The 20,366-nt window shown below is 37.8% G+C and overlaps 1 protein-coding gene across 1 annotated transcript in view; it reads right to left on the reverse strand.

Moving 5' to 3' along the window:
* The window catches only part of LOC133663276 (low-density lipoprotein receptor-related protein 1B-like), an 872,326-nt gene that overhangs the window by 31,299 nt on the left and 820,661 nt on the right, over positions 1-20,366 (reverse strand). The window contains 5 exon segments of the mRNA XM_062067630.1: positions 126-300; positions 799-960; positions 9,063-9,227; positions 12,702-12,827; positions 20,171-20,344. Of these exon segments, the coding sequence (XP_061923614.1) occupies positions 126-300; positions 799-960; positions 9,063-9,227; positions 12,702-12,827; positions 20,171-20,344 (802 nt within the window).

The following is a 20,366-nucleotide window of genomic DNA, read 5'->3' on the forward strand; positions in this document are numbered from 1 at the left end:
ATGACAATAAAGACCTATCCTATCCTATACTATTCAAAAAACAAAACAAAAAAGTGTGTTATGTGCTGTTGTCCATCCCTTCAAATCAACAAACAACAACCCAGCAGAAGAAAGTCAGAACTCACTTGCAAACCACATCTGCGGTCTCGTCATTAATGAGGCAGGGGGCGCCATGGCATCGAAGACACTTGTCCACCTCACATTTGTTTCCCTCAAACCTGGCGGGACACACGCACTCCACGTAGCCAGTGCTGGACAATGTGCACGCCTTGGAGTTCACGCAGTAGTGGTGGCAAATGTCTGGTTTACATTCAGATAGATAAAAGACAGCATGTTAATGACACAGCAGGAATGTAGTTTAAGCTGGTTTAATTGGACTTCTGAAAGCTTTTAATGGGACCTAATTATCCTTATCAAACGACATCCTAGCTGCGGATGAAAACATCTCACCCCTTGGGCAAACAACAAAAGGGAAAAAAACTAATGATGTCTAGCGGAAATTGTTCCCCACGAACAATAATGAAAGAGCAGCGCAAAACAAAAAAGTCATTATCACTTCAGCAATGAAATATCCAAAGGTTATTTGATCGTGATATTTGTATTTTGTTTAATTGAAAATGCATTTATGGAAAGAAAGTGCTGAAAGGGAAAGCTTTTGGGTGCACACACTTTCTATGTGTGAACTTTAAACACTTTGGTTTGCAATTCCAAATGTTATTTGTGTCTAAAATGTTCTTATGCATTTTGAAATAAGGACCGTACGCATGTTGTCATTAAATTGGCAACACAAAAACTCACGGTGCAGACAGCGATCTCCGGTATATTCCGCCAAACAGCGGCAGACTGGCTGGTTGCCATGAGTGACGTCACATGTTCCACCGTTCAAACAGTAATTGTCACATATCCTTCTCTCGCAGAATGGACCCGAGAAGCCAAGAGGACAGTAGCATGTAGGCTTACCTAGACAAATGGAGACATCAGAGAGGGGATTAGAGCATGGAAAGAAAACCGGAATTTCTGCACTGGTTGCAGCTTCTGTGTCACAATCGTTGGCACTATAGTTTATTTTATACAGTATGTTGACCCAAAGCTGTAATTTAAGGGTAGCCACAATTTATATTGGATATCGGTCTGATATCAACACAAAACACATTACCGTATTTTTCGGACTATAAATCGCAGTTTTTTTCATAGTTTGGCCGGGGGTGCGATTTATACTCAGGAGCGACTTATGTGTGAAATTATTAACACATTATTGTAAAATATCAAATAATATTATTTAGCTCATTCACGTAAGAGACTAGACGTATAAGATTTCATCGGATTTAGCGATTAGGAGTGACAGATTGTTTGGTAAACGTATAGCATGTTCTATATGTTATAGTTATTTGAATGACTCTTACCATAATATGTTACGTTAACATACCAGGCACGTTCTCAGTTTGTTATTTTTGTATCATATAACGTACACTTATTCAGCCTGTTGTTCACTATTCTTTATTTATTTTAAATTGCCTTTCAAATGTCTATTCTTAGTGTTGGGTTTTATCAAATAAATTTCCCCAAAAAATGTGACTTATACTCCAGTGCGACTTATATGTTTTTTTCCTTCTTTATTATGCATTTTCGGCAGGTGCGACTTATACTCCGGTGCGACTTATGCTCCGAAAAATACGGTACATAGAACTGCATTTAAAATCTCTGATATTAGCACTCCACACTGCAAAAAGTCAGTGTTCAAAAACAAGAACAAAAAATACAAAAAATTCGGGGTATTTTATTTGAACTAAGCAAAATTATCTGCCAACAGAACAAGAAAATTTGGCTCGTCAAGACTTTCCAAAACAAGTAAAATTAGCTAACCTCAATGAACCCAAAAATACCTTAAAATAAGTATATTCTCACTAATAACAAGTGCACTTTTCTCGGTAGAAAAAAAAGAGACCTTTTTGCTTAATATGTTGAAAAATATTCTTAAATTAAGTAAATGCTAGTGCCATTATCTTGACATAATGATATGCGCTCGGCATCATGATATTTTTTTTTCATGCTTGAAGTAAGAAATTATTACTTTAAAATATTAGTTTTATACTTTGCAACAGTTGATATTCTAGTTCCAAGAATGTTTTACTCAATATAGGTCATAAAATCTCAGCAACAAGCTGTAATATCTCACTGAGATAATTTAGGACCAAAACCCTTAAAACAAGTAAAACACTCTAACATAAAATCTGCTTAGTGAGAAGTATTATCTTATCAGACAGAAAATAAGCAAATATCATCCTTATTTGAGATATTTAATCTTACTTAGATTTAAATTTTTGCAGTGCAGTTCAGACTCCAGCACTTCTATGTAGCAACACCCTGATCCAGGATGCAGTATCCTCCTCACCGAGGGGGCTAGTTATCCTGGCTAAAGTGTATGTCCATATGCAATGCAGTAGGAAGACAATTCATATGGCCTTATGTGTCGGTGTTTACCGGACACATGAAACGTGACAATTTAGGAGGTAGCACCTTCAACTTTAGTGTTGACAATCTTAATATGTGTTTTGTGGCAATTTCATTTTGGACCAAAGCGTCAGTTGCTATGTAGAGTGGCATTTTAATCATTTTCAGCAGACTGCATTGAAAAATGATTAACCCCCCCCACCTTGCTCTAATGCTAGATCCACCCATGAATGGGGCAACATGAATCCCTTCCCTATTTCTAATGCACACTTCCATGATGGCAAATAAATGCAATTTCTTACAAGCCTCATCAGAGCCGCCCCAGGCTAAATTGGGGCCAAAGCAGAATTTACACATTTGAAAAAAAATATATAAATACAATACAGTACCTGTATATATACATATATATACACAGAACAGGCCAAAAGTTTGGACGCATCCTTCTCCTCATTCAATGTGTTTTCTTTATTTTCATGACTATTTATATTCTAGATTGTCACTGAAGGCATCACAACTATGAATGAACACATGTGGAGTTATGTACTTTACAAACACATGTGAAATAACTAAAAACACTTCCGCCCGAATGCAGCTGAGATAGGCTCCAACACCCCCCGCGACCTCGAAATGGACAAGCGTTAGAAAAAGAATGGATGGATGGGTTTTATATTCTAGTTTCTTCAAAATAGCCACCCTGTGCGCTGATTACTTTTTCGCACACTCTTGGCATTCTCTCGATGAGCTTCAAGAGGTTTGCTTGAAGCTCATTGAAAGAATGCCAAGAGTGTGCAAAGCAGTAATCAGAGCAAAAAAGGGACAAGCGGTAGAAAATGGATGGATGGATGAATAGAATACGAAACATGTTTTCAGTTATTTCACCTTTTTTTGTTAAGTACATAACTCCACATGTGTTCATTCATAGTTTTGATGCCTCCAGTGACAATCTACAATGTAAATAGTCATGAAAATAAAGAAGGTGTGTCCTAACTTTTGGTCTGTCCTGTATGTATATATATTTATGTCAAACAATATTTATACTTTTTATATTATTTTATACGACATCGCAGTTATGTTTGGCCCCAGTGGGCCGCTTCTAACGGTGAATACTATTATTACACACTTTTTTAATGCATTTCATTAGTAGATTTTAAAAAAAACTAAAATGTAAAAAAAAAAAGTGGGAAGTTGCAATAATTTCACTTAAAAATTGAGTGTATATTACTGTGTATGTAAAAACAGTACTGCTGTTTTTATGGTAAAAAAAAAAAAAGCAGCTCAGTTACCAGAATTTTACTGTAAAATGTACTTTTTTTTTTACTGTAAATAAAAAAAAACTGCAATTTTACTGTAAAATGTTGGCCCCTGAGCTGCCAGTTTGTCTGGGTTTTCTTTTGTTTTGTTTTTTAACCGCAAATCAACAACTGTAGATTTTTCGGTGTATTACTGTAAATGCCAAAACGACATCACAGTTTATTACAGTATTTCATTTAGAGAAAAATGCTGTAAAAACCAAAGTAGATTTCACAATTTTACCATGAAATCTATTGCTACTTTCACATTGCACAATTTGATGGATAACTTGCTTTGAAATCATTATTATTAGTATTTATTTACATTTAAAAATGGTTTGAATGTTTGATAATATATTTTTGCATAAATAGACAATATTTAAGTTAACATCATTTGCGATTGCATAGAATACTTTTTTTTCTCTCCCAAAACAGAAAGAAATAATACATTTAGTAGGAAAAGTTACAATAATTTATTGATACATTTTATTTCCAGGCTTTTGAGGGCCAAATAAAATCTGGCCCTGGGCCTTGAGTTTGATACCTGCGCAGTCGGTCATACTTTTATATTCGATATATAATTATACTACAAACTATGCCATGGGCAAAATATTCACATTAATTTCAAAAAATAAAGACAAATGTTTAGAAAAAAACAGTACATTTTAGATGCATCAATGAATGCATGGTTAACACCAAAATGCATTAGGTGATTTTTCACTAAACTTTCTGGACAGTGGGGAATGGACATTAACTTTGGTACAAATCTAAGTAAAGTAACATTGCAAACATTCTCCACTATCTGACTCCATCTAATGAGGATTCACCAAACTCAATTTATCATTTTAGGGATTATGTATTATCTAAACTGATATCAACAGGTTGATTGACAGGGTTTAACTTTTTTTTTCCCCAAAAAAAGAATTGCATAACAGTGGTTACATAGGAGAAGAAACTGCTATTTTTGAAGAATTTCCTAATAATTGAGAGGTACATTTAAATGCAAATATATTGGGCTTTTCTGCGGTAGTGATTGACAATTTATTACATGTCAATCAAAAATAAATTTAATTTTCAAGGTCTGATTAATAAAATGTGTTATTCCTAAGATATGTATGCATGTATAAGTGATCTGAGCATTTGACAGTCCATTTTAATAGACAAGGAATGGGAGGAAATGGGGTTGCAATTTAGAGACGGAAGAAGGCGCTGGCTTCAAGGAATCACACATCACTGGTTTACAATAGATTATATATTCATAAAATGAATGATTATGCATTATCACAAGTATCAGTGATGAATTAAGTAATATACTTTTCTAGTTTAAATAACACAATTCTAAGTGTACCATTTTGCATGCAACAAAATGCCTATTTCGGTAAGAGGTAATTCCTGAAGGAATTGCCTGTGTGTGCTCCAATGCTGAAGTTGAACTGAAAATGCTGACAGATGTAGTATGAATGTAAGAATAGTTTGAATGGTTTGAATAGGTTGAAAAATGTGGGAATTGTGCAACTTGGAAAAATGGCCCATTCATTTCAATGGGAACTTCCTGGAAATTTGGGAATTTTGGGAAAAACAGAATTTTTGGAAAATGATTAGGGGCATGAATGTCCTAAATGACCTAACATTGGTTGGTGTTAGAATTGTTTAAATTGGGCAAGAAATGTTGAAGTAGTAAATGGTATTAGGGAATATCGGGAGAATCGGGAATTTTTTTGAACTTCGAAAAAAAATAAGTTTTAATTTCCAGAATGGTGTGTAATGTGTCAAAGGTGGAATGGTTTGAATGGGTTGAAGAATGTGGGAATTGTGGAACTTTGAAGAATGTCCTATTGATTTCAATGGAAATTTCAGAAAAAAATGGGAAGTTCGGGTAAAGCGGGATTATTTTTTTTTAAATGGTAAAAAACTTGAATGGTCAGAATGAGTTGAAAATGTTGGTGTTGGAATTTTTCAAATCAGTCGAGAAATGTTTTAGTAGTAACATGTTGAATTGAGAAATGGTATTATGGAATTCCTGGAATTTCGGGAAAACCGGGAATTTTTCCAGTTCAAAAAACTCTTTTGTTTTTTGTCCCGATTAAGAGGAATGTTTTGACGGTGGAACGGTTGAAATGCGTTGAAAAATGTGGAAGGAGTAGTCGCCAGAAAAAAGAGTGGAAATAGGGCTTTGGAAAAGCAGGAAATCTGGAAAATCCTGGAATTTTTTTGAAGTTGAAAAAGAAAGAGTTAGAATTTCCAGAATGGTGGAATGTGTTGAAGGTGGAATGGTTTGAATAAGTACAAAAATGTGGAAATGGTGGAAGTTTGAAAAATGGCCAATTCATTTTGAATGGGAAAAATGTCCTGGAAAACCTGGAATTCTGGGAAACCTGGGAATTTTTGGAATTTGTCAAGGGAAAACCCGCGATTCCTGTATAGGCAGAATAGTTTGAAGTTGGAACGGTTTGAATCGGGTGAAAAATGTGGAAGGTAAAACGCGCCAAAATCTGGAGACGAAGAAAAAGAAGAAGAACAATAAATAGATGAATGTTAGTGTAGAAAACCATATTTGTGTGAATGCTTTGGAACATTCACACAAATATGACAGCTATAACTACTTTGGAAATTTCGGGAAAAGCAGGAATTTAAAAACAAATTGTAAAAAACTTGAATGGTAAGAATGAGTTGAAAAGGTTGGTGTTTGAATTTTTCAAATCGGTCGAGAAATGTTTCAGTAGTAACATGTTGAATTGAGAAATGGTATTATGGAATTCCTGGAATTTCGGGAAAACCGGGAATTTTTCCAGTTCAAAAAACTATTTTGTTTTTTGTCCCGATTAAGAGGAATGTTTTGACGGTGGAACGGTTGAAATGCGTTGAAAAATGTGGAAGGAGTAGTCGCCAGAAAAAAGAGTGGAAATAGGGCTTTGGAAAAGCAGGAAATCTGGAAAATCCTGGAATTTTTTTGAAGTTGAAAAAGAAAGAGTTAGAATTTCCAGAATGGTGCAATGTGTTGAAGGTGGAATGGTTTGAATAAGTACAAAAATGGGGAAATGGTGGAAGTTTGAAAAATGGCCAATTCATTTTGAATGGGAAAAATTCCCCGGAAAACCTGGAATTCTGGGAAACCTGGGAATTTTTGGAATTTGTCAAGGAAAAACCCGCGATTCCTGTATAGGCAGAATAGTTTGAAGTTGGAACGGTTTGAATCGGGTGAAAAATGTGGAAGGTAGAACGCGGCAAAATCTGGAGACAAAGAAAAAGAAGAAGAAGAATAAATAGATGAATTTTGGTGTAGAAAACCATATTTGTGTGAATGCTTTGGAACATTCACACAAATATGACAGCTATAACTACTTTGGAAATTTTGGGAAAAGCGGGAATTTAAAAACAAATTGTAAAAAACTTGAATGGTAAGAATGAGTTGAAAAGGTTGGTGTTTGAATTTTTCAAATCGGTCGAGAAATGTTTTAGTAGTAACATGTTGAATTGAGAAATGGCATTATGGAATTCCTGGAATTTCGGGAAAACCGGGAATTTTTCCAGTTCAAAAAACTATTTTGTTTTTTGTCCCAATTAAGAGGAATGTTTTGATGGTGGAACGGTTGAAATGCGTTGAAAAATGTGGAAGGAGTAGTCGCCAGAAAATAGAGTGGAAATAGGGCTTTGGAAAAGCAGGAAATCTGGAAAATCCTGGAATTTTTTTGAAGTTGAAAAAGAAAGAGTTAGAATTTCCAGAATGGTGGAATGTGTTGAAGGTGGAATGGTTTGAATAAGTACAAAAATGGGGAAATGGTGGAAGTTTGAAAAATGGCCAATTCATTTTGAATGGGAAAAATGCCCCGGAAAACCTGGAATTCTGGGAAACCTGGGAATTTTTGGAATTTGTCAAGGGAAAATCCGCGATTCCTGTATAGGCAGAATAGTTTGAAGTTGGAACGGTTTGAATCGGGTGAAAAATGTGGAAGGTAGAATGCGGCAAAATCTGGAGACGAAGAAAAAGAAGAAGAAGAATAAATAGATGAATTTTGGTGTAGAAAACCATATTTGTGTGAATGCTTTGGAACATTCACACAAATATGACAGCTATAACAACTTTGGAAATTTCGGGAAAAGCAGTAATTTTTTAAAAAATTGGTAAAAAACTTGAATGGTAAGAATGAGTTGAAAAGGTTGGTGTTGGAATTTTTTAAATCGGTTGAGAAATGTTTTAGTAGTAACATGTTGAATTGAGAAATGGTATTACGGAATTCCTGGAATTTCGGGAAAACCGGCAATTTTTCCGGTTCAAAAAACAACTTCGGTTTTTTGTCCTGATTAAGAGGAATGTTTTGACGGTGGAACGGTTGAAATGCGTTGAAAAATGGGGAAGGAGTAGTCGCCAGAAAAAAGAGTGGAAATAGAGTTTGGAAAAGCAGGAAATCTTGAAAATCCGGGAATATTTTTGGAAGTTAAAAAAGGAAAAGTTTGAATTTACAGAATGGTGGAATGTTTTGAAGGTGGAATGGTTTGAATAGGTAGAAACATGTGGAAATGGTGAAAGTTAGAAAAATGGCCAATTCATTTTGAATGGGAAAAATGTCCCGGAAAACCTGGAATTCTGGGAAATCTGGGAATTTTTGGAATTTTTCAAAGAAAATCCAGCGATTCCTGAATAGGCTGAACAGTTTGAAGTCGGAATGGTTTGAATCGGGAGAAAAATGTGGACGGTAGAACGCGACAAAATCTGGAGAAGAAGAAAAAGAAGAAGAATAAATAGATGAACTTTGGTGTAGAAAACCATATTTGTGTGAATGCTCCGGAACATTCACACAAATATGACAGCTATAACAACTTCTGCTCCTCAGGAAAAGCTTTGTACAAGACGTATAAATGGACAATAATTCTTATAGAAAAAATCCAAATGAAAATCCGAGAGCTTAGTGGTCCACTCCATACTGTAGGCTTCAAGTCTAAAAACTGCATAGCTTGCAGAAGTGGAGTTAAAGCAATGATGTCATAGAGTTTTTTTTTTTACAGACAGAAATGTTACTATTCACTGAACCATTGTGTAAGAGGAAATGGGCTGCAACCGCTACATTCAAAACCCCATTCCGTGGCAGTGTTCTATGCAAAGCTGCACAAAACAATTCCCTATGGTTGGTTTTGTGAAACAGGAACCATAAATTCATATGCTATGGATGCTTGTGGGCTGACAGACGACGATAACACCCATTTCTGACAAGTGCATGTCAATTTAAAGAAGAACCAGCAGGGGATTGACCCTGAAAACTGACCTGACTGAGACATATAATAGAGTTTTAGCGGGACTCAAGCATCCCGATTGTCGAGTCTTACCCAGGGGTGAGCCCATGCAGGTGCCTCCATTTAGGCAGTAGTCGGTGCAGTGGTTGACCTCACAGCGCTCCCCCGAAAAATCAGGCCAGCAGTAGCACCTCCAGTCTCCCTTCTCGTTGGCTAGGCAACGCCCTCCGTTCTCGCAGGGGGGACGGCACAGTTCACCTTCACAACAGACCACATGTCTTACTGTTCTATGTGTACTTGGAGAAGTCAAATACACTCAACACAGCCATCTTGCTAATGCAATAGAATACTACTAATAATACAAACTGCAAAAAAGAAAAATATGAGCTGCAAAAGCAAGATATTAAATTCATACATCTTCGGGAATTTGATTGAATCACTTTATTCTATTAGACTTTATTGCAGTGTATTTGATGTGATTGTTACAATATAAACCAGACTTTATACCTCTATTGATGCTACAACATCCAACCACATTTTATCTTTATGCGATAAGACAGCTGGGAACTAAGACTCATGGCACAGAAGGCTTACGAGGGCTGACCTAAGATCAGAGAAGACGAAGGAAGTATGACGTAGAAAATGATAGAATGTCAGCAGGAGTGTAACAGTAGGCCATAATCTTGGTTCAGTGCGTCACTCGGTTTTAGGCTCAGCTTAGGTTTATTTATTTTTTTAATATTTGTAAATGAAAAATATGACGAATTGAAAGAATTAAAGATGGTAAAACTGTCACAACTTTGCATGTCAGCAGTAGGTGTGACCCCAGAATGCAGACACAGGGCATGACATGCAGGCAAAAAAAATGCTAATTGAATTATCTTAGCAGCAACAACAAAAAAAACATGCAAAGATGCAAAAGATAGCTACATTAGGAAAACACCAAAACGGCAACACAGCACACTCAGCGCTGACATATACAGCACTCTGTAGGTGAAATGAAGAAATGAACACATTATAAGATGGTTTGACAAAAACGGACTATTCCTTGAATCTGAGTAAAACTAAAATAATGCTATTTGGTAACAGTAGAAAGGAGCATCATACAAAAATACAAATAGACGGAGTAGATATGGAAAGGGTAAAAGAAACCCGATTTTTGGGAGTATTTATAGATGATAAAATGAACTGGAAATCTCATATACAAAATATATAACATAAGGTTAGTTAGTTAATTATTTCTTAGGTCAGTGGTCAACAAAATAAACAAACAGTTTTACATTCATAAATTGAAAATGTTGCAGACTGAAAGGGTTTAGGCTGAGGTTGAACACTTATTGCGCCTAACCCTACAAACAATGTGAAATACAAGATGAACTTCCAAAAATTATGAAATTTCCTTTGCACAACATATTATAAATACACTTTGTACACAACATAAACACTGTTTAATTATATACACATGGGCATGTGAAATATCCTTGTACACATGTTAAACCTTTGTACCAATGATATACTATATACAAACAATTATACTTCCATTATTATTTAAATCCCACATTTAGTTTGTAATTAACATTGATCATAGTATCAACTACTGTGTTGATTCAAGAGTGACATATTTTTTCAAGACATTGGTCTTAAAGCGTTTTTTAAATGTGTGAATGGAACTGGAACATTTTAAGGAATCATCCAAAGGTGACAAGAAACATTTCAATAATGAACCAAGCAAAATACGTCCTGGGCCAAAAATCACTTCATATTCTCTACTGCTCGCTAGTGTTACCATATCTGAGTTATAGTGCAGAAATATGGGGAAATAACTACAAATGTGCGCTTCATTCGTTAACCGTGTTACAAAAAAGATCAATTAGACTGATATATAATGTTGGATATATAGAACATACAAACCCTTTATTTATCGAGTCAAAAATATTGAAATTCGATGATTTGGTAAAATTGCACACAGCTACAATTATGTACAAAGTAAACTATAACCTGCTACCCAAGTATGTACAAAAATTCTTCTCTACTAAAGAGGAGAAATATAAACTTAGAGGAAAATCTAATTTAAAACATTTGTATGCTCGTACAACACTTAGAACCTTTAGCATATCAGTATGTGGAATTAAATTATGGAATGGATTAAGTAAAGAAGTTAAACAATGTACTGATATGATCCAGTTTAAGAGGTTGTTCAAAGTAATAGTGCTTACAAAGTACAAAGAAGAAGAATTATGAGATACACTTTCAACCTTATTGAAAATACGATATTCTTCATCTCAGTATGTTTATCATGACTGACTTAATTATCTATTACAAAAACTGCTGTGTCAATCATTCACGGATGTCATTGTGCTACAAAACGAAGTCAGTAAATGAACGTATGTATTTGTAAACGCTCTGAAGTGGGGAAAGGGGTAGGATTAAATAAGCTTTGCTTCTTCCTACTCCTTTTCGGACATGAAGTAAAGCGAAACGATATAATATTGTGTGATGTATTATGCTGTAAGTGTGTTCATGTTTGAAATAAACTAAAGAAAGAAAGAATGTCAACAAGTGTGTGTCCTAATCACCAAACAGAGACAGGTGTGTCCATCAGCGCTCGACACTGGCAGGGTGAGTGCACATTAGGTGGAGAAAACAGTGAGTAAGGGTCGCTGACACTAACTAAACACAAAACATTGGGAAATAATATATAAAGCCAGACCTGTCATGACATGTAATGGCAAAAAAAAAAATCAAAAGTAAGTCACTATACTGCAATATAAACTGTGTGGTGGCTGGTAAATCAAATCTATTAATATGTCTCATTATTAGCCCATTTTACATTTAGAATATGCCACTGGCGAATAAAAAACAAGCCGCGTGCCCTAGGCTGCAGGTTTATTTTTGGTCAAATGCAAATAAAACAGTTAGTTTAAAAGGCTGGGCTTCACTGTTTTTGTCTGCCGAGATCTCCGCCTCCACACGATTATCACTACCTGGGCTTGTGGAGGTGTTTCGTAATGCCAAACGTACATGTGGAGAGGGGCGTGGTCTGCGGGCCTGCCACGGAGCGGGGTGTGTAAGGACCGGCCTCGAAGCACAGCTGGCAGGTGATTGCATTACCCAGCTGGGGCTGATCATCCAATCACCTGCCATGCTTATTAGCAGCAGCCATTGAGAGACTGAAAAGTCACAGAGCGGAAACTGTAAAGTTGGGTGTGTTTTCCTAGCGTGGGTGCGCTGCCAAATAAAAAGACATTGCTAACACCAGACATCCGGGCTATCGTGGAGGTTTGTTGGCATCAGGTGAACCCACGGGAGGAAGACTTCCACAGTACACTTCCCGTCCCGTATTTGAAATGTGTAGAAAGTGGGTAGTCAAATCGAATCCTAGGTTCCGTACCAAAAATGAATGTGCCGTTACACACAAATGTATATGCAGAACAGGTTAATCAGTACATATAAAACATGGCCTTGCATAGTGTTTTTGTTGCTAACCACTGCCTTTCAATAAAGCCAGGGTAAGTTGATTTTTCCAGACCTTGCAAGTTGCAATCTCTCGCAGTTTTTCTCGATGGTGGTGTAAAACGTTTTCTTAAATTCTACTGTATATCTTGTCCAGGGTGTACCCCGCCTTCCGCCCGAATGCAGCTGAGATAGGCTCTAGCACCCCCGCGACCCCAAACGGGACAAGCGGTAGAAAATGGATGGATGGATGGATATCATAAAAAGATAAAAGCCCACCTGACACGTTGACGTCACTGCAGCTGCCGTTGATCAGTACTTTGCCCTCTGGACAAGTACATCTGGCACCCGATGGGTTGAGCAAACACATGAAATCACAAGACATCCTCAGGCATGGATTTGATGCTGTGGAGAAAAATGAAGACACATTTAGTTTTGTCAACAAGGTCGTTCAATACAGGAGGAATTGCTCTTTGTTGTTGTTTTGAAGGGTATGTTGAGGCTCTGAGTGCCACACAATGTGCAGAGCCTTGCTTGCACAGTATCATCAGACTGACAAAATGCGTAATTGATTATTAGACCTTGAATTGCACTGAATAACCACTGCAAAAAAATAAAACATTTAAATTACGCAGAGAGATACTTTAGTTAGGTTCAAAACTCACTAATGAGCCTGCGATATTGCAGTCTTGTTAAATACAATGTCAATGAATCAAAACACCTGATTGAATAGATAAGTGAGGTATAGAACGTAGTAGTGTTGTAGCGATAACAATATTTTGGTACCGATACTAAAATTATTTCGGTACTTTTCGTTAATTTTCAAAATAAAGAGGACCACAAAAAATTGCATTATTGGGTTTATTTTAACAAAAAATCTTAGGGTACATTAAACATGTTTCTTATTGCAGTTAAGTCCTTAAATAAAATAGTGGACATACAAGACAGCTTGTCTTTTAGTAGTAAGTAAACAAACAAAGACTCCTAATTAGTCTGCTGACATATGCAGTAACATATTGTGTCATTTATCATTTTATTTTGTCAACATTATAAAGGACAATTATAGAAAATGTATTATTAATCTACTTGTTAATTTACTGTTAATATTTGCTTACTTTCTCTTTTAACATGTTCTATCTACACTTCTGTTAAAATGTAATAATCACTTATTCTTCTGTTGTTTGATACTTTACATTAGTTTTGGATGATACCACAAATTTAGGTATCGATCCGATACCAAGTAGTTACAGGATCATACATTGGTCATATTCAAAGTCCTCATGTGTCCAGGGACATATTTCCTAAGTTTATAAACATAATATACATTTTAAAAAAAACGAAAGAAGATGTTGTGATGCCAAAAACTATCGACGTAACCATAAGAGTATCGACTAGATCAGGGGTCGGGAACCTTTTTGGCTGAGAGAGCCATGAAAGCTGGACCGGTACTTTTCAGAGGCGATATAGTACCGAAAATGATTAATTAGTACCGCGGTACTATACCAATACCGGTATTCCGTACAACCCTACAGCATATATTTATATATTTAATGTCATCTTTACATTAAACATTATAAACAAGTGTGACTTTAAAACGGAATACATGCACAATCTGCTTCTTATATACGATGACACTGAAAGCTACAAATACACACATAGCTCGTTGCGGAACATGCAGGCTTCATGTCAAAGCTTTTATGCACCGTGCACATGGTCTGTCAACATATCACATGTCAGGTCTAATGAGTCTCTCTGGGACAGAAAACCTGGCCAATCGACTCAATTGCCTGAGACTCCATTTTTATTAAACCGTGGTTGGACAATGCTTACTTTAAATGTCTAATTCACTTTTTTTGCATGTTCAACGCAAAGAAAACATTGAAAACTAGCAATGAATTGCAATCAAACTGATTAAAGGCCTAACAAAGTGCACATGTGGCTGTGATAGTGGGAGTGACACCCTCTGTATTTCACTACATACACAATTTAAGCTTAACAAGGTCCTAAAAATATGTGCATTACTTTGGATGCAAAATGTCCCTGTATGTGAATATTTAAAATCTAAAAATAATACAAGTAGAGATAACCGTACTTAAAGGCCTACTGACATGGATTTTTTTTATTTAAACGGGGATAGCAGATCCATTCGATGTGTCATACTTGATAATTTCGCGTTATTGCCATATTTTTGCTGAAAGGATTTAGTATAGAACGACGACGATAAAGTTCGCAACTTTTGGTCGCTGATAAAAAAAAGCCTTGCCTATACCGGAAGTGGCGTGACGTCACAGGAGGAAGGATTCCTCAAAATTTGTCGTCGTTTACAATGGAGCGAGAGAGATTCGGACCGAGAAAGCGACGATTACCCCATTAATTTGAGCGAGGATGAAAGATTTGTGGATGAGGAACGTTAGAGCGAAGAACTAGAGAGGCAGTGCAGGGTGTATCTTTTTTCGCTCTGACCGTAACTTAGGTACAAGGTCTCATTGGATTCCACACACTCTCCTTTTTCTATTGTGGATCACGGATTTGTATTTTAAACCACCTCGGATACTATATCCTATTGAAAATGAGAGTCGAGAACGCAAAATGGACATTCACAGCGACTTTTATCCCCACGACAATACATCGGCGAAGCTCTTTAGCTACTGAGCTAACGTGATAGCATCTGGCTCAAATGCAGATGGAAACAAAATAAATAAATCCCTGACTGGAAGGATAGAGAGAAGATCAACAATACTATTAAACCATGGACATGTAACTACACGGTTAATAATTCTCAGCCTGGCAAAGCTTAACAATGCTGTTGCTAATGACGCTGAAGCTAACTGCCAACTTAGCAACCGCACCTCACAGAGCTATGATAAAAACATTAGCGCTCCACCTACGCCAGCCAGCCCTCATCTGCTCATCAACACCCGTGCTCACCTGCGTTCCAGCGATCGACGGCGCGACGAAGGACTTCACCCGATCACAGATGCGGTTGGCGGCTAGCATCGGCTAGCGCGTCTGCTATCCAAGTAAGTCCTCTTTGTTGTGTTGCTACAGCCAGCTGCTAGTACACCGATCCCACCTACAACTTTCTTCTTTGCAATCTCCATGGTTCATTAAACAAATTGCAAAAGATTCACCAACACAGATGTCCAGAATACTGTGGAATTGTTCGATGAAAACAGAGCAGTTTGTATGGTGACACATTGGGTACGAATACTTCCGTTGCCGTCGTGACGTCACGCGCATACGTCTTCATACATAGATGTTTCCAACCGGAAGTTTAGCGGGAAATTTAAAATTGCACTTTATAAGTTAACCCGGCCGTATTGGCATGTGTTGCAATGTTAAGATTTCATCATTGATATATAAACTATCAGACTGCGTGGTCGGTAGTAGTGGGTTTCAGTAGGCCTTTAAATAATCATGTGAGAGAAATTCATTAAAGGGGTCATATTATACAAAACCAACTTTCATTACCTATTGTTACCTATAGAGATGTTTGATAATGGCTTTTTTGCCGATATCCGATATTCCGATATTGTCCAACTCTTAATTACCGATTCCGATATCAACCGATACCGATATATACAGTCGTGGAATTAACACATCATTATGCCTAATTTTGTTGTGATGGCCCGCTGGATGCATTAAACAATGTAACAAGGTTTCCCAAAATAATTCAACTCCAGTTATGGAAAAAAATGCCAACACGGCACTGCCATATTTATTATTGAAGTCACAAAGAGCATAATTTTTTTTAACATGCCTCAAAACAGCAGCTCGGAATTTGGGACATGCTCTCCCTGAGAGAGCATGAGGAGGTTGAGGTGGGCGGAGTTGAGGTGGGGTGGGTAGGGGTAGCGTGGGTTGTATATTGTAGCGTCCCGGAAGAGTTAGTGCTGCAAGGAGTTCTGGGTATTTGTTCTGTTGTGTTTATGTTGTGTTACGGTGCGGATGTTCTCCCGAAATGTGTTTGTCATTCTTGTTTGGTGTGGGTTCACAGTGTGGCGCATATTTGTAACAGTGTTAAAGTTGTTTATACGGTCACCCTCAGTGTGACCTGTATGGCTGTTGACCAAGTATGCCTTGCATTCACTTGTGTGTGTGAAAAGCCGTACATATTATGTGACTGGTCCGGCACGCAAAGGAAGTGCCTTCAAGGATTATTGGCGCTCTGTAATTCTCCCTACATCCGTGTACCACTCCGTACAGCTGCGTTTTAACAAGTCATACATTTTACTTTTTCAAACCGATACCGATAATTTCCGATATCACATTTTAAAGCATTTATCGGCCGATAATATCGGCAGTCCGATATTATCGGACATCTGTAGTTACCTATTTTTGTATTTTTAAGATCTGCATAAGTTGTGAAAATTGAAATGAAACCATAGAGGAATGGCACAGATATTAAAAAAAAACAATCTTGCCTTCTTCACTTGCTCTAAACAAGCAGTTTGGAATTTGAGACAATAGTGGCATGTTTTGCCTTAGTTACGTCAGCGGATATTTCCATATATGGTAGAGGTTTACCCGAAGATCTTTGCACGACTTCGCCATATTTATTCATTGGTAGTCCAATGTTGTGAGTCCTGGGCATGACGTTAAAGTGCATCCGGCAGTGGAGGCTCCTCTATGGGGTCTTGGGGCACTAGGAGGTTAACCCCTTTACTACTGTTACCCCAGGTGGCCCTTGGCAAAGGCCTAGCACCTGACTGCCCCCTAGCCAGGGATACGGTGAAGACCTCAACGGCGGAGCAGGCGGAAGACGGTAGATTTAAGAACTACCACAACGGCTGCGATGGCAGAAGAAGGCTGCAGAAGAAAAGGGTCCCCAGTCGTCTTGGACCCCATGCCACTGGACCCTGACCCGATTCTGTCAAGGATCGTGTGGTGACTGTCTGTGCACCAGTCTCCCCACGTTAAACGAAGTCACGCACAGGCATCCTTCATAATGGGATACACCCCTACCAGGAGGATCGTCATACTCGTTCGAGTGACCGCCGATAATGATATGGTAGATGTTTACCCGAAGAGCTTTGCACGACTTCGCCATATTTATTCATCGGTAGTCCAAAGTTGTAGTCAGTAAGTTCCTTCTTTTTCTCTATCCTCTTGTTGTGGGGCAGACTGGCTCGTACATGCACATGCAATCTAAAATCCTCCGCTGTTACCATTTCTAATAAAAAGTAGCGTATGGTTCTAACTTGTATTTGTCAGTAGACTCCATATGGAAGTGCTAAAAGCTACAACATGGTCGAAGGGGGCTTAGAGGGCTTTGGCGCAAAAATAAGGGGACGGCGTGGCATGGTGGGTAGAGCGGCCAAGCCAGCAACTTGAGGATTCCAGGTTCCATCCCCACTTCTGCCATCCAAGTCACTGTCGTTGTGTGTATCAATGTGTATGTGGTGGTCGGAGGGGCCATAGGCGCAAACTGGCAGCCAAGCTTACGTCAGTCTACCCCACGGCAGTTGTGGCTACAAATGTCGCTTACCACTAACAGTGTGTAAATGTGTAGTAAATTAATGATGGGTTCTCACTCCTCTGTGCGTGGTGAGTGTCTAGTGCAGGGGTCTAAAGCATGAAGCTCTTTAGTGCCACTCCAGTGGCTCCCTGGAGCATTTTTAAAAAAGGATTGAAAACGGAAAAAGAAGGGGAACATTTATTTTTTTGTTTTAGTATGTTTTTTGTTTGAGGACAAACATGACACAAACCTTCCCAATTGTTAGAAAGCCCGCTGTTTAATATGTTTGTGTGTACGCTTCACTGATGAGAGTGTTTGGTGAACATCGTTTTGTCCTACTAATTTTGGCGGTGCTTGAACTCACCATAGTGTGGACTGTGACGCAACAGTTGGTTTACATGTAAAATATTCCACTCCTTCTTTGTCTCATTTTGTCCACCAAACGTTTTATACTGTGCGTGAATGCACAAAGGTGCGCTTTGTTGATGTTGTTGACTTGTTGGAGTGCTAATCAGGCATGTTTGGTCACTGCATGACTGCTAGCTAATCAATGCTAACATGCTATTTAGGCTAGCTGTATGTACATATTGCATCATTATGCCTCATTTGTAGGTATATTTGAGCTCTTTTAATGTCCTTTACTTTTATCCTTTTTGTATATAATTTAGTTTTGCATGTCTCATGACACATTAACTGTATGTAATATTGGCTGCATTTCAGATAGTTGTTTGTGTGGCATGTTGTTCCAGACCATAGCAAACATTACCTAGCTTGCCAAAGATTGTAATAAATCTATTAAAAGAAGACAGCCTTAACTTGGACAGTGGCCACACACATCTATACGTTTGGCCATTAAAAGCCAGTAATTTCCAGGAGTTATCTCACCTTCTGAGTAGCCTCTGATTTACTTTTGGTTGTAAAAATGTGTGGAATAAATATCACATTTCAACATTTCCGTCAACAAAGATTTGCTTCAGCTTGCGACAAATAGTCATTTTGATAGTAGGCTAATATAGCTAATATAGACACTTACATCATGTGTTGCCTTCATTATAAGACGTATATACGGCTTTTCATTTTTTTGCAGCTCCAGACAGATTTTTTTTTTGTATTTTTGGTCCAATATGGCTCTTTCAACGTTTTGGGTTCACGACCCCTGGTCTAGTGTATAGAAAAGCGCTATATATAAATCTATCCATCCATCCATATTCTACCGCTTGTCCCTATCAGGGTCGCAGAGGGTGCTGGAGCCTATCTCAGCTGCATTTGGGCGGAAGGCGGGGTACACCCTGGATAAGTCGCCACCTCATCACAGGGCCAACACAGATAGACAGACAACATTCACACTCACATTCACACACTAGGGCCAATTTAGTGTTGCCAATCAACCTAACCCCAGGTGCATGTTTTTGGAGGTGGGAGGAAGCCGGAGTACCCGGAGGGAACCCACGCAGTCACGGGGAGAACATGCAAACTCCACACAGAAAGATCCCGAGTTACTCTAAAATTCTAAAAAAGTGAAGTTGTATATATATATATATATTCTACTATGGTATTCAGAACCAGTATTTTTCCCTGTAAGGTGTTAAACAATAGTAATTCCATTTACATAAACAATAGTAAAGGACGAGGATTGGACCTTCGTATTGTGAGGCACATGCACTAACCCCTGTGCCACCGTGCTGCCCTTTGCCACTAAATGTTACTCTAAAATTCTAAAAAAGTGAAGATATATATACATATATATTCTACTATGGTATTCAGAACCAGTATTTTTCCCTGTAAGGTGTTAAACAATAGTAATTCTATTTACATAAACAATAGTAAAGGACGAGGATTGGACCTTCGTAATGTGAGGCACATGCACTAACCCCTGTTCCACCGTGCTGCCTTATATAAATCTAATCCATTATTATCATTATTATTAAATAAGACCGCCCACAAAACGGCACATTCTGAAGAGACGGTCAGAAAGTGGCTCGAAGACAGTCTGTAAAAAAAAAAAAAATGACCCCTTTAAGGATATGACACTAATCTTACAGAAATGACAAACGTGTCATTGTAATTTGTCACAATTACATAAAGAGGTGCCGCAATTTAAAGGATTATGTTGATCTCTGGCTGTTGATAAATACTTCCTTAGCCGGCGGCGGGGAGGCGAGTAACTCAAATCATAACAAAAAGCCAAGAGAGAGCTCGCATCTTAAAAGACTCGTAAATTAAAGTACCACTGTGTCACATTTTTTCCCCAGATTCTAATTTACAAAACCAAGCCAAAATGACAAATTACCATCTTGATGTTTAAATTTGTGGGAGATCAAAACATTGGTGGGCTTCTCCACACCCAAGTTGAGGAACTCCACAGACTGTTTGCCAAACTTGTGAATCTTGAAGACCTCGTGTTTTAATCCAGTTCCATAGATGTAGTCTTCAAATATATCAATTCTGTATGGTTGGAATATTCCTGAAATGAAGGAAAAAACAAC

The sequence above is a fragment of the Entelurus aequoreus genome, linkage group LG13, assembly GCF_033978785.1.
Source record: "Entelurus aequoreus isolate RoL-2023_Sb linkage group LG13, RoL_Eaeq_v1.1, whole genome shotgun sequence".
Taxonomy (NCBI): Eukaryota; Metazoa; Chordata; class Actinopteri; order Syngnathiformes; family Syngnathidae; genus Entelurus; species Entelurus aequoreus.